This window comes from Saccostrea cucullata, unplaced genomic scaffold (assembly GCF_032062105.1).
Source record: "Saccostrea cucullata isolate Sc308-1 unplaced genomic scaffold, CSIRO_AGI_Scuc_v1 ctg406, whole genome shotgun sequence".
Classification (NCBI taxonomy): Eukaryota; Metazoa; Mollusca; class Bivalvia; order Ostreida; family Ostreidae; genus Saccostrea; species Saccostrea cuccullata.
This window is the reverse complement of record NW_026930103.1, coordinates 545351-560573: the sequence shown is the minus strand read 5'-3', so window position 1 is coordinate 560573 and position 15223 is coordinate 545351. Positions and strand designations below refer to the sequence as shown.

General features: G+C 31.5%; 1 protein-coding gene across 1 annotated transcript; it reads right to left on the bottom strand.

Annotated features, from left to right (window-relative positions):
• Positions 1-13188: 13188 nt before the first annotated feature.
• On the bottom strand, positions 13189-15004 carry LOC134282886 (uncharacterized). Its single transcript, XM_062765294.1, has 3 exons — positions 14465-15004; positions 13858-13980; positions 13189-13673 (listed from the first exon to the last, which is right to left on the bottom strand). Exons 1-3 carry the CDS (start codon positions 14553-14555, stop codon positions 13312-13314), a joined length of 576 nt encoding a protein of 191 aa, XP_062621278.1. The 5' UTR covers positions 14556-15004; the 3' UTR covers positions 13189-13311.
• Between the last annotated feature and the right edge of the window lie 219 nt (positions 15005-15223).

Here is a 15223-nt window from a genome sequence, read left to right as displayed (position 1 = left end):
CATTCGATTAATAGAAAATCTAAATAAAATTGAAATAAATTTGAGTTAGGATCAAGGTCAAAGGTCAAGGTCAAATGTCAAGGTCATTTTAACCCCCCTCCCCCCCAAATAAAAACCCGTATATAAGTAATTTTAATACTTTCCCGATGACCTTGACCTTTCCTCAAGCTCAAAGGTTGAAAGATCTCATGCATTGTCCACATGTCTTTACGACTTGTAGTTAAGAAGTTTTCAGTTCTTCGTAAACATGAGAAACTGTCAGGGTCAAAAACTGCTTAAAATGGTTTACGAATTCTTTCGCACTTATACAATGAAAAGTGTACTAAATCAGTCGCAGACATTGTTGAAGGTTTCGTACCTCTACGGTTTACGGTTTCGGAGGAGTAGCGATAACAAGGGTTTACGCTGAAAGGGGCACTAACTTTTAGGGGGTTCAATCTTAGGGGACAAGACTGAAATCTTTAAAATGGTTTTAAGAGTACATATTAAAGTTGCAAAGATGTTAAGAATTTGGTGAAGAACAAAAGAGTTATAAAAAGAGCTTAATTTTTCATATTTTCAATGACCTTGACCTTTGACCTTGACCTAAATTTTAAGGTCAAAGGTCAGTGAATCTTTTGCAGTTGGTCCCATGTCTCTACGACTTGTCGTTTAAGAAAAGATCCTGATAATCGTAAACATCGCAAACATTCAGGGGCAATAATTCATTGTAGGGGTTGACGAATCCTTTCGTAATGAATAGATTCAAGAGTGTACTAAATTAGTCGTAGACATTGTTGAAGGTTTTGTATCTCTACGGTTTACGGTTTCAGAGGAGTAGCGATAACAATGGTTTTTCACGCAAAGGGAGAGAACTCCGAAAGGGGTCATTGGTCATATACGTTGGGTTGTTTTTCGAAATAACTTTTGATGTCGAGTATCATGAACTACAATGTTTTTCGATAAGTCTTTCGGATCAAAAGTCCGTAGCGGAAAAATAATAAAAAAAACTAGGAGACTTATTGTTCACAGAACAATAAGAGGTCTTTCCAGCTTTTTAAGTGTTTCCGTGTCATTTGGGTTGAAAAAAAAGAAGAAAAACGCAAATGAAAAAGTGAAAAAAAAAAATTATAGTGCTCTAGCAGGATTCGATCTCTGGACCTCTGATTAGCAGGCGAGCGCTCTAACCACTACGCCACGGGTTCCGTTGAAATTGTCTCGTATTAGGCCAAAAAAAAAAATAGTCCTGTTTCCTGCTACCCGACCGACCCTATTTTTAGGGGCCGACCCTAAAGTTTTTTTTCGATTCGGAAAAAAAATCGATATATTTCCGGAATTTGTTGTTCTGTCACCGTTTTCAGTTCCCCTGTTATAAATACAAAACAAAATGGCGGCGGCCATTGGAAGAGGCCAGCCTCGTGTGCTCTCTGTTATTTTGGAACGGTGTCGCTACAAGGACACAAAAACAAGCGTAATTACAACCTTTTCGAGTACTACCACTTTAAATGATATCTTTGCTAGTGATCGATTGTCAGTTGTTAGAAGCTCTTCGATGCTACTCATCGATTATAAAATAAATGTCGCCGACATCGCTAACAAAAAATAAAATTGTCATTCTTTAATTTTGTTAGCAAATCCAAGTGCAAAGAGCATAAAAGTAGTGATGAATGTTGAAAACATGGAGAGGATCCCGTGTCTTGTAGATACTTTTACCGCCATGATTAAATATGGGGTTAGACTAATACCAGGAAACGGTAAATATTGTAAGTAAAGGAAAACATAATTAGTCTAGTCAATCTTTAAACGTAATTATCACCATACATACATGTCTAACTTCTGGATAATTATTTTTACAACTTGCAATTTTAACTAACTAAAACTAATTTTAAGAAATAAATACATACATATATTAAATGAAAGGTGGGACTAATATCAGTAAAATACCCTTTGCATGGACTTTATTAAAAAAATTAATTCCCATTCTGTTTCAATAGTCCTATATTGTTTAATGTAAACAAAATACTATTTTCCACTTTTTAAAAAAGAAATTTCAATTAACATTTGTTCTTGATTTAGTTCCTGTTCACTAAAATATTTCACTTAAATTACAAATGTACATGTATTCAGATTCATCATCTTTGTTTGTTTTTTTTTTGTTTTTTTGTTTTAAGATTTCAAATAGTAAACAACGATAAAATTAACCTGCTCAGAAATCAAATACAGTGTAATCTAACAAAGTTCATGGTTTCTGTAACACATATGGTCTATCGCTGAGTTTTTAAAGGAATGATTGTTTGATTATCTACTTCACAAATACCTTCATGTTCCATAACTAAAAAAAAATTCTGAGAAAACTAAAAGAGCTTTCTACATAGTGTACTGTATATTATAAAATACCACTTGAGTTGTTGTGCATCAATATATGAAATTTAATTGTAAAAAATTATATTGAGTGACTTGTGATATGCTTAATTTGATCATGTATTCAGTTCATATCCAAAAAATGCCGTCGGAAAAAAATAAAATAAAAAAATAAAATAAAATAATTTTCCTACCTACCTACCCTATTTTTTTTAGGCTGGTAGCAGGAAACAAGACTATTATTTTTTTGGCCTTATTGTCGAGTTAAAGTTACCGGAATTTCCTTGATTCATTGATCAGTCAAAGAGATCCACTTAATAAACTTCTGACAAGCTCCTGGGTGTATATGTGAGTTGGAATGAGATTGTTTTCGAGTTAATATGTAAGGGATATTGTCTGATTAAAATTATGATATTGCTATTAACGGGGATACATGCATTTGAGGTTGCGTAGCAATTTATGTATTTGAAAAAGGCCGCGTTCGTTTTGACAGACATGGTAAACTCATAGGTAAGATTTAATAATCATTTCTATTTGAATTGAATTCATAGTTACCAGCATAAATTAAACTTGAAACATGCATCTCAGGGAAAAAAAAAAACGGTGTCACTGAGATAGAGCGTGGAAATTTATTTGACAGGAAAAATCGCTATTTTCGAGATTCATCCCAACAATATTAAATCTAAATAAAATTAAAATAAATTCCACATACTAAAGAAAGCAAGAATTTTTGGTATCGAAATATCGTATTAGAGCAGGAGAATCGAGTGATATTAACAACAATCGAAGAAATGGCCAATACAAGCTTTAATTAATTTTAATACTCAGCAACAATTGAATTTAATACAGAAAAAATATGTAGATTTCGCCGATATTCACTAGAATTTAATTGTACTTAAGAGACTCACCGTAAAACTCTCAGGGCACTTTCTTTGAGGTGTCTTCTACATGCTAAACTGAATTTTATCTTGATCTGTGATGTCCTTTGATTTGTAGAAAAATTTCCTATGCCGCTATTGATTTTTTATTTTTTAGAGAAATCGGGGGGGGGGGGGGTATTATATAAGTGTTTGTACGTGAGAATTATAAATACCTCCACATACTTAAGCTTGAATGTGACCTTTGGGTCAAAGGTCAAGGTCATTTATCAAGGTCAAAGGTCAAGGTCATCCAAAAGAAAAAAGCACTTATAAACTTAAGTTTTACACTTGAAGCTGAATCTAGGTAAAGATAATGAATATATATTTTTAAACTTTTGAGAAAAGGTCAAGGTCAAAGTCAAATATCAAGGTCAAGGTCATTTTAACCAAAAGGCCGTAAATAAGGAAATTTTGATACTTTCCCAATGACCTTGACCTTATATTCAAGGTCAAAAGATCTCATGCAGTTGGGCCCATGTCTTTACGACTTGTCGTTAAGAAGTTTTTTAGTTCTTTGTAAACATCATAAACTGCCAGGGGCAATAACTACTTAAAATGTTTACGAATTCCTTCGCACTAATAGAATGAGAAGTGTACTAAATTAGTCGCAGACATTGTTGAAGGTTTTGTACCTCTACGGTTTACGGTTTTGGAGGAGTAGCGATAACAAGGGTTTACACTGAAAGGGGCACTAACTTTTAGAGGGTTCAATCTTAGGGGACAAGCATGGAATCTCTGAAATGGTTTTAAGAGTACATACTAAAGATGCAAAGAAGTTTAGAATTTGGTTAAGAACAAAAGAGCTATAAAAAATGCTGAATTTTACATTTTTTGAATGACTTTGACCTTGACCTAGATTTTCAGGTCAAAGGTCAAGAAATCTTTCGCAGTTGGCCCCATGTCTCTGCGCTTTGTCGTTTTAGAAAAGTTCTTGATATTCATAAACATTTCAAACATTCAGGGGCAATAATTCATTATAGGAGTTTACGAATCCTTTCGCAATGTTTGATTGGAGAGTCTACTAAATCAGTCGTAAACATTAATAAAGGTTTGGAATCTCTGCGGTTTAAGGTATCGGAGGAGTAGTGATAACAAGCATTTATTGCGAAAGGGGTCGTAACTCCGTAAGGGGTCAAAGTTCATATACGCAGGGTCAACTGCCAAAATCTTTTACGGAGTACATTCTTATCGACTAAAAATCTTTACGATAAATCTTGAAACTCAAAATCACACGGCGGAAAAATAATAAAAAAGAAGAAACAGAAGGATATCAATAGGTCTTTCCAGAGAAAGCTGGAAAGACCTAATAATAATAAACAGAAGCATTTCAAGAGGTCTTTCCCCCGGAAAGGTGGAAAGACCTAATTAAAAGAATATAACCTATAAAGAATATATGCACTTATTTTATAAGGAAACTTTCTTGCTGTTATTTGAGTTGGGTTAGCTAGAATGTTAAATAGATCGGGATCGGAATACCTCCAATTCTCCCGCTTTGCCTCCGATACTGATCCTAAATCGAAAGGTACATTTTGTAGCAGACAGAATTTGTAAAAAATATATTTTCAATCACATTTGTTTCTGAAAAGTAGTAAGATACACGTAAAAGGAAATTTATCAACTATTGGCCGATTAGTATTTCTAATACATTTAAAACATGTAGGATAAATTGATTTTCTTTTGAGGACTGCTTCAGCTAAATTATTTCTAACGAAAATACTCCGGGTGTTACTCTATATTGTCTAGACTTGTTCTACTTATTCATTTGTGTCCCTGTTGTTTTTAAAATAGTTATCTTTGCTTTTATTTGGAACGTATTTGGTGACAAGTTTAAACGAGTTAAATTTTGTTGTTATCTAAAAGGTTCGCAAAGAAAATTGTATCACGGCCGAAACATCCCGTTGTGTGGTACATGTACTCTGTAACTACTGTTTGGAAATATTTGTAAGCATTTTTGTTAAACAACTTTTGACTGGTAAACCACGGGTCATCAAATAATTTACTTTGTTTTCTTCATTCTGACTCTGCACATAATTATGTTCTTTGATTGATTGATTGATTGATTGATTGATTGATTGATTGATTGTATGTTGTTTTACGTCCCATTCGAGAATTTTTAACTCATGTTTAGACGTCATCATACTGTAAACCAACATTTATTAGCGTGCAAGAAACATTTGCGAGTTTCGCGACCTACTTAAACTCACGAATATTTATCGCTGCGAACCCTTTCTTTTGCTTTATATTGGTAGAGAATGTTTCCTCAATCGCGAAAATTAATCGTCGCGGAATTATTTCAAACTGACGAATGGCGAATAAAAGAGGACTTGAATAATTGTTGGTTTACAGTACACCGATTTAGTGCATTAAATTTTGACCTTTCTTCGGCACTCAGGGTCATTGAGCAGTGAGGGATCCTTATGGTGCCAACGCCTGCCGTGATACGAGACCTCGGTTTTTAAAGGTTCCACCCGTAGGACCCGCAACTTTTATTTCAAGTGCCGAGCGCATGGCAAAGGAATAGGTGCTACCCATTTTCAACGACTTACATAGGCAAGTCGCAGTTAAGATTCGAGCGCTCTACAGACTGAGCTATCGTACTTTGATGTTAATATTTAAATAATGAAAACGTTTCTTATCGACTGCATTTATGTAGTCATATGATAAAGATGCTTCGACCTTATTTAGAATATTGTGACTTTTACTATAAATCCATTATGCAAGATATTTAAATGTACATTTGTCTCTCTAGCCCCTAACGTATGAACATTTATCTTTTAATGTGGGGAAGTTTGATTTTTAGACAAACAGACTGCGCTTGTTATATTTTGCCAATATAGCATCAGAAATTAATGTCAAAGCACTCTTTTGATCACTCTACTTGTCAAGATACTTTGATCACTTTGAGAAAAATGTCATTTTTCAAAAAATATTAGCCTATCTAGTGCAGACGCCGGGAAGCTGAGGACAAAAAAACCTTTCAAAATGATTAATTAAATTCAAATTTTCATGAAAATCATAAACAACAACCTATTTGTTTTTATTAGTTGACGCTTATAACATTTGGTATTTTACACCTATACATTTAAGTATACATTCAGATCCTTCACTTTCAAAATTTCCAAAACAATATTTTCAAACTGTTTTTTCATTGTCCATACTAAAAAAAATTCCTTTTGGTAATTCTTGAAAGTTTTAGACGTACAGCAACGGAATAAAAAAAAACAAGTTTCTTCCATATTGCATGTCTTTATTAATTTACAAATGTCAAATGAAAGGAAAATCTCCTAAAGTACATAAATGATGGAAATATATTAATCGAGCTGAATAACAAATGTTTAAATCATCAACAAATAAAAACAATTGGGAAGTATTTTAATTTTTATGAAAGAAATACTTGATTATTCTGAAAGTTGTTATCTTGTCTCAGCTTCCTGTCGTCTGTACTAGATAAAATTAAAATAATGTCATTAATTTCATAGTGATCAAAGTGTTCTGAAAGGTACCATGATCAAAATTTTGTTTTGACATTAATGACTGATTACATACCGGCAAAACATGGCTAGTGCAGTCTGTTTGTCTACATATTAAACTCCCCCACTTTAAACAATAATTTTTTTTAGAGGCTTAGGGTTCATGGAGATGAATGTACATTCAAAAATATCTTGAATAATTTAAAGTACATGTCACACCGATTTTCTAAATAAGGGTAAGGGATCTTTATAATGAAGCCTATTTGTTACATTTTTTCACGATTTATGATTTTTTCATTTAATAATTATATCTATATAAATCTCATAAATCATTTAAAATGTCATTTATCTTTTTTCTTAAAAAAAAGAGAGAGGTGATGAAATATTTTAAGTAAATGAGGTATTTGAGGTTTTATCTTCATTTGTACAAGAAATTGAACACTTTCGACATGTGGTTACTTTCTAATTCATTCCCTAGTGACACAGAAAATCGCGAAAGATTTTCAAAAGTTTTGATGCTCATGTTACGACCATTTTACAGTCATTATGCCATCATATTATTTCAACATGTACAACAAAATGGAAATTGTGATATATATTAACTCATTTTGATAGATAATCGTTTGTTACATATTTTAATGAGTGTTATGCTTACTTTGAACATGTTGATTAAATTAAAAGTACTGCCTGGTTGCAAGTGTTCTCTAAATTAAATTTGTTTAGCTTGTACATAAATGACTATAAAGAATTTATTAATTAAATACATTATAAACAAAAATAAATCAAACGCTTGCATTTTTACCCTCTATGTAATTGTTTGTTTATTTCAAAGGGAAATTTAATAGAAAGTCAAACATTATTTAAAAACACATGGAAATTTTGTTTTCGCTTTATACAGGTGCATTAATCATTAAATAAGATGATAGAAAAAACAAAATAATTATGAACTTTTATTCTCTGTAAAACAACGTAGTCAGTTTGATTTTAGAAATTTAAAGAAAGCAAAGTTGTACATTAAATCTACAGAATAGCGTTTAAAAGTAAGAACGAATTTTTTAATGCCAGGCCATGGTTACAATTATATTGTGACTTCAGACGATGTTTTATAATGGTTTTCTTCTCATTATTTAGAGTCTTTATCATGAAAATCTTTTTATATCGAATATTTCTTGAATTATAATTTTCTTACAGTTCATAGACCTAATAGCTGTTACGGGTCAATATCCTTAATACATATTATTATAATAGATATCCAAAAATAAGTGCTTCATATTAATAACAGCAAATATATAAAGGTGCGGGGGCGTGAAGTGATTTTTTAGCCATTGAATCAGATTATTGTTTTTATAACGGTTTTAAACAGTAGCTAAACTGTGATTGGATGAAATATTCTATTTAGTGTACAGCGTAAGTAATTCATACGTTACAATAATAATGATGATAGATGTTATTGTCTTAAAACAGAGAAAAAACTGTATGGACAAATACAGGCTTTTTTTAACTGTTTACATCTTGTAATATAGCATAATTATTCTGTTCACATTCTTTATATATTTTTGTCCATAAATCATGCCGGTGCTTAAAAACCGTAGTTTTTTGCTATCTTATTTCAAGCCTTGAAAAAGATCTTTTGCATGTTTTCAAAACCGGAAAATATATAGCATTTTTCTTTAAAAACAAAGAAGTATTTTGTTAGTATCATTTAATCTTTGGAAACAAAAAAAAATTAACAAAACCAAAAAATTAGTAAATCTCAAATAACTTTTTTCAGGGAATACAAATAAAAACACCTACTTTGTCATTGTAATTGAATATTGATCAACAAATACATCATTTTAGGCTTTTGAATAAAATTGCATGATTTTTTTATACTTTTAAGTTTCTTTTTTTACTTCCATCATTTTATAATGCATAGTGCAAAATACAATAAATCACTTCTATTTAAATACCATACTGATAAACATTGGTACCTAAGGCTAGATCAAAAGAACTGATTTCCTTGAATATGTATTTTTAAAAATACTTTTAGGAGATACAAATTGTCTATTAAACCATTTCAAAGAACCTTGAATCTCCTTGAGATGCATTAAATGAAAATTGTTGCATGAAAAGATTTCTATTTCAAGCTTCATTTTTTACTTAATCTTAGTTTAAAGAGTTATCTCTCCCTCTTCATTTTAAATTAAACAAGAATTCCAACAGACTGGTTTCATATAGTATGATCTATGGTCGATACAACGACGTTATGAGCAAATGCAATTTTCATTAAGTCGAATGCTGACTGACGTTTTTCATACTAAGTTTTAGATCATTATTTAAACAGTACATTGCCAATGGTCTTTTCTCTCCATTTTTCTGATCATGACAAGCAAGAACCGCTAGTTTAACCGGTAGAATGGGGATTCCTACTCCTCCATATAACCTGTTGTCACCTCTGAAGTTTTAGAGGTCCAATTTGCCCTGTCCTAGATTTGTATTGTTTAAATGGACCTCTGGGCTTGATTAGGCTGTCCATATTTTATTGATTTACATTTACGTAACTTGAGAATTAAAACAACTCTTTAATTAATCATAGAAAAAGATGAACCGCTGCATACATCAAAAAAGATCTGTGGATATATAGAAGTAACCTATATCATAGTCATTTAGTGCTGAACCCATTTAACTCCCAATATTTATTTCAAGTGATCTCTTTAAATGTATTTAACAAATGTTGTATATTTATGTACATGTAATTTATATCATCATTTCGTGTAATAATAATCTTTCATTTCCTAATTGTAATGAATTGCCTGCGTTTTCATTTTATAGCTTTTGAACAGTAGCTCACCCTTGTCTATATCAAACACTTTCAACTTATTGGTTTGAGGTAGGCCTATTTTTAATTTGTTACTTTTGGCAGGGAAAGAGAATTCCTAGTACCTTTGAATTTATTTCGTAACAACAAAATTTATATCCTTATGTGAACAGTTAACCTACATTTTTTAATGTAGATATGTTTGAGAATATGATACCGATACATCAGATGTGACGTCGCGTCAATTCTAGAACATATAAGAATATGACCTGATTTTTAATATATAGAAGACGTAAATCACAATGTTCCCAATTAATCATTCAACTGTGAAGGAAAAAGTCAAATTTTACCCAAAAATTGTTTTGTGTCAAAATATATGTAACAAGCATTAAATATATGGTGAACAGCTGTGTTAGCCTCTTTATAATATGGTTTGTATTCATTCTAATTTGGTTTAATGAGATCAAGTGCTATAAATATGGAGATTTTTTTTTTACTTGGGATTTTTCAAGTTTAACACATGAAAACATATTACTTAAAGATCATTTGAAATTATTGAAATTGATCTTTACACAAAAGTGAAACTTTTCATTTTTGATAGAATCACTTTTTTCCTGGTTATCTTTTTTGATCAAAATGAATATGTCATTAATTTTCTGATTTTTTGTTCGAAAAAGTCAATTCAACATTTGTCGCTAGCATGGCGCTGTGGTAGATCGTCCGCTCCAGAGTCGCAAAGTATGTAGATTATCCTTACGTCACGGATTGGATTCCACCGAAGCACGTGGACACAGGTTCTTTGGATGAGACCGTATAGATTTTAGATCGAAAAAGGTCCCTTACTGCTCAAAAGCCCATAGTGCCGAGTATAAGTACATATACATTTGCAGCCCTTCTCAGTCAAGTGGTTGCGTCTTCTTATGAGTAAAACATTGTCGAGAGGGACTTAAACCAACCAACATTCAAAAAATTATAAAAATTTAAATGTACATATAATCGATTGAAAGAGAGGTGCAATTAAATTGGACCTACATGTACGTGTTCTAATTGTATTCATATTTAATTGATTTGTACAATGCAAAAACTCATTTGAAATTGGTATAATTCAATTATATTTTAATTGAATCTATTTTCATTTTGAATTGATTGAAAGATAGTCGTTTAAAAAAAGGTTTTATTAGCTCACATGAGCCGAAGACTCAAGTGAGCTTTACTGATCAAAATTTGTCTGTTGTTTGTCGTTGTTGTAGTTGTCGTCGTAAACTTTTCACATTTTAATCTTCTCATCAAGAACCACAGGGCCAATTTCAACCAAACTTACCAAAAAGTATCCTTGGGTAAAGGGGATTCAAGTTTGTTCAAATAAAGGGCCAAACCTTCTTCCAAGAGGAGATAATTATGAATTAAAGAAAAATTAATGACATCTTTTAAAAATCTTCTTCTTCAGAATCATTGTGTCAGGAAAACTGAAACTCATGTGGAAGCATCCTCAGGTAGTGTAGATTCAAGTTTGTTCAAATCATGACCCCCGGGGGTAGGATGGGGCAACAATGGCTGATCAAAGTTTTACATAGGAATACATAGGGAAAATCTTTAAAAATCTTCTTCTTCAGAACCACTGGACCAGGAAAGATGAAACTCATGTGGAAGATCTACAGGTATTACAGATTCAAGTTTGTTCAAATCATGAGGGTTGGGCGGGGCCACAATGGCTAAGTTTAAAGTAATATGAACTGCAGCTTTGATGTCGGAATTTTTTGTTGCAAAATTGTAAATAACTATTTCAATGACAGAAAAAAAATAACATATATAAACTTCTTTTTTCATATTTGCGATGGGGGAACTATTTATAAGCTTCGATTGAATCAAAATTACATTATTGTCGTCCTGTACAATAATAATTTCTTATATGAAACTGTATATTGGATATAGAAGTCTTTCTTCTGATTTATTTTAGTCTATCTGGTCATAAAGGTTTAGGGTACATACAATTTTATCATAATAACACTTTTTAAACGCAAAATAAAATTTTCAAAAAGCAGCTCATATTGCTTAACATAGGAATATATAGGAATTTAAAAAAAAATCTTCTCCAGAACCATTGGACCAGAAAAGGTGAAACTCATGTGGAAGCATCCTCAGGTAGTGTAGATTCAAGTTTGTTCAAATCATGACCCCCGGGGGTAGGCTGGGGCCACAATGGCTGATCAAAGTTTTACATAGGAATACATAGGGAAAATCTTCTAAAAATCTTCTTCTCAAGATTAGCAAAGCTATGATTGGTGATATTAATGTGGAAACATTCTCAGTTAGAGTTAATTCAAGTTTGCTCATATCGTGACCCCTGGGAGTAAGGTGGGGCCATGACGGGCAATCAAATCTTTACATAGAAATATATAGGAAAAATCTTTAAAACTCTTCTCCTGAAGTATGGCGAAATTATACACGTATGCTTTATTGATATAGTGACATTCTCAAGTAATAAAAAAATTCAAATCCCCCTCCCCCACCAAGTAAACTTTTCAATACTGAGCTGATTTGTGTTTTTTAACTAGCCCATGTTCTCAGGTGAGCGATGTGGTCCATGGGCTCTTGTTATTTGTATCTATGATTGATTCAGTTAGACTTATCTTTAATTCTTTTGTACCTAACTTCGCTTCATTTGAAAATTTAGATTCAATTATTTGAAGACAAATGCATGTACAAATATATGAAGGTATTTTCAAATAATTACTAGTATATGGATTTACATGTATCTTTATTTGGTGCTCCATAATTTTGTGCGTACCTGCTTACTGCAATACTAGACAACTTACTTATTATCAATTTTATATTTACTCAGATCCTTGTCATGAAGAAGCTTTAACAAAACTTTTACTATGGTTATCCGATATTGCCAATGGTTTTTACTTATCCTACAAATAAAGGTTAGGGACGGACGGGTTAGATTTCCAACGTAATGCATTTCAGTCGAATGGTAAGGAATTCAAAGTGACAAAGAAGGACATGTTGGGAAAAATAGTAATGATTTGAAAGGTAATGTAGCTTTTCCAGGTCAGATACTAGACTACGTTCTATACAAAAGAGTAAAGAAAAAAAATTGCAGAATATTTTTATTCAATTGATAAAGACAATTAGCACTACGTAGATTTTTACTTATTGAAATTTTCAAAGAAATCATATTGAACCAGTAAACACGATTACAGTCTCATATAATTATAAAAGATATGAGAATAGACTCATGTTTAACTTTTATCCTTCAGTTAATTAAGAAGTAACTAAAAATGTATAAAATGTGACTCAATGGCAGATTTTTGGCATTCAATCACCTTTCCAGACTTTTCAGTGATCAATTCACGTAATATTCTAAAAGAAAGCAACATTAAAATATACGTCAGAATGAGTAATGTTTAAAAAAAAATAAGATTATCCAATCCTGAAATCACTAGTATAATATGGTCCTCCAATAAATGACAGAATTTGGCTTGTTTCCTCAACCATTCCCAAAAACAAACAACAGATGAACAACAATGAATTGAAAAGAAATATTCGAATATGATTGGAAGATTTATTAGTACTTCCTTTCTTTAACCTTTGACGAGCTTGATAAAAGCATTATTATCAAAGAAATATTGTTTTATAACGAAAAATGAATGAAAGATCATTAGCTATCTAGTAAACTGTTTACAACTGAGAACATAAATATTCTGGTCACATTGTTCAAATTTATACCGTAAATCATGAACGTAAATGAAAATGGTGTAATCCATTATGTTCATTCAAATTAATTCTTTTCATCATCGATGTCGAGGAAAAACGTCCTTTTTAGAGCATTCCATATAGCATTAAGCCGATATCTGGAGTGTAAAATATCTCTGGCACGTTTCCAATACCGAATAGGGGTGTATATATTTATTGTTTTAGTTGTTGTTTGTTCGGTCGCTGTTGTGGTTGGTTCTGTAGATGTTGTAGTGATTGTTGTCGTCGTTGGTTGTTCTGTTGTTGTTGTTGTGGTGGTGGTGGTTGTTGTTGTCGTTGTTGTTGTCGTATAGCCTCCACAAGTCCAACAACAGAAAGGGTCTATTCTGTCATTTTTTGGACAAAATCTTTTATCACAAACCTTTCGGCGATTCCCATATTCACAGCCTGTATAATGTAAGAGAAGGGATGTATGTGTGATTAACAATAAATATTTCATGTTTTTTAATGCATTATATTTTGATTTCATAAATAAAGCTTTGATCCTGAAGCAAATCGATGAGAACAAAAATTATTGGGTTAAAATACTCAAACATTCAAAAGCATTAGAAACACTATTTATGAGATTCACCTTCTATATTTGTGAAAAATTGTTTGCAAGTTGAACAACATTTGATCTGGTTGTTGGGTCGGTAGCAAAGATACGGTCGGTCCAAGACAAGAAAGCATGCTCCTTTTTCAAGGTCCTCACAATCTAAAATGAGAAAATGTGGAAAGTTTTTTTTTTTATACTCCCAAGAAATTATATTTTGTGTTATTTTAATCGAAAACACAATGCAGGGGTCGCTCACTCTTCCATAGCACTAGATCCCAGCTCCGATGCTATAGAGGTCCCTGTTTGCTCTGTTTCTGGTTTGTTTTGTTTAAATGGACCTTTGCGCTTGAAAACTGTTCGTTATCTCCATTTTTCACTCTAAATATTTTTTAATACTTTTTTGGTAATTCTCACCTTTCAGTCATACTGATACATTATATAAAGCATAAACTGATGAAGTTATGAAGCATTTTTCAGCAATATATAACTAGTACTTACTTCTTTTACGTAAAAAATAGTATTGATAAATGTATTTCCTTTCATTGCTATTTAGTATTTAAAAATTGATATCATTCACAGAGATTTGTTTAAAGTGAAATAATCATAAATGGAATGATACAAAATCTCAAAAGTCAACACTTACCATCATCTGCTGTGGAATTTTGTCCATAATTCAATTTGAAACACAAGAATAAAATAATGAAAAAATAACATTCCATAACTAAACGATGCATTTATAAATTAACTTCGTCTCAATCTGTTAAAAATCAAGGTTGAAATGTCACATAAAAATATAATACATTGTATTTAAATTAATAGAGTTCAGATCCCATTTATCATTTAAATGTATCAATGGGTAACGCTCTGAGGCACAAATCGACACTATTTTTTCGCTCTTGCAACCCGATTCCTTATAATCAATATATACATATACATTTATATATATAATTATTTTCTTTAAAATGTGCAACAAGTTTTAGGCTTTTATCTTACAGAATTATTTCAAAAAGCAGGCAAATGATTATAAAGGATATTAAACTCAGTGAAGAGAGATATGGTTTATTGTCAATTTATAATTAAGATGTATGATGCAATCCAATACTGACTGATGAGTAGGCTTTTAATTAAGTATGCGTGCGTTCGTTAAATAGCTAGATTTTTTTTATATACCCTCAAATATTTTTTTAAAAATTAATCAAATAAAGTTTGCTAAAACAGATGCAGAAATAAAGATACAGAACTTATAATGTTGTCTATTTATTTTGTATGTTCTTCATATTTCTTGAAAATGTTGAATTGTTTAAAGTTTAAATGGCAAAATATTTTCAGAATTGTTAAAGTTTTTCATGATATAGCAAGATTATCATTTTTGCATAATTACAGGATAACCAAGCACATTTTG

Bases quoted from the DNA above. Each gene is read 5' to 3' on its own strand.
- LOC134282886 (XM_062765294.1), bottom strand. From the start codon at position 14,555: ATGCATCGTTTAGTTATGGAATGTTATTTTTTCATTATTTTATTCTTG. The intron at 13,981-14,464 runs GTAAGTGTTGAC...TTCTCATTTTAG, and splicing joins AAATTCCACAGCAGATGATG to ATTGTGAGGACCTTGAAAAA. The intron at 13,674-13,857 runs GTGAATCTCATA...TACATTATACAG, and splicing joins ATTTTTCACAAATATAGAAG to GCTGTGAATATGGGAATCGC.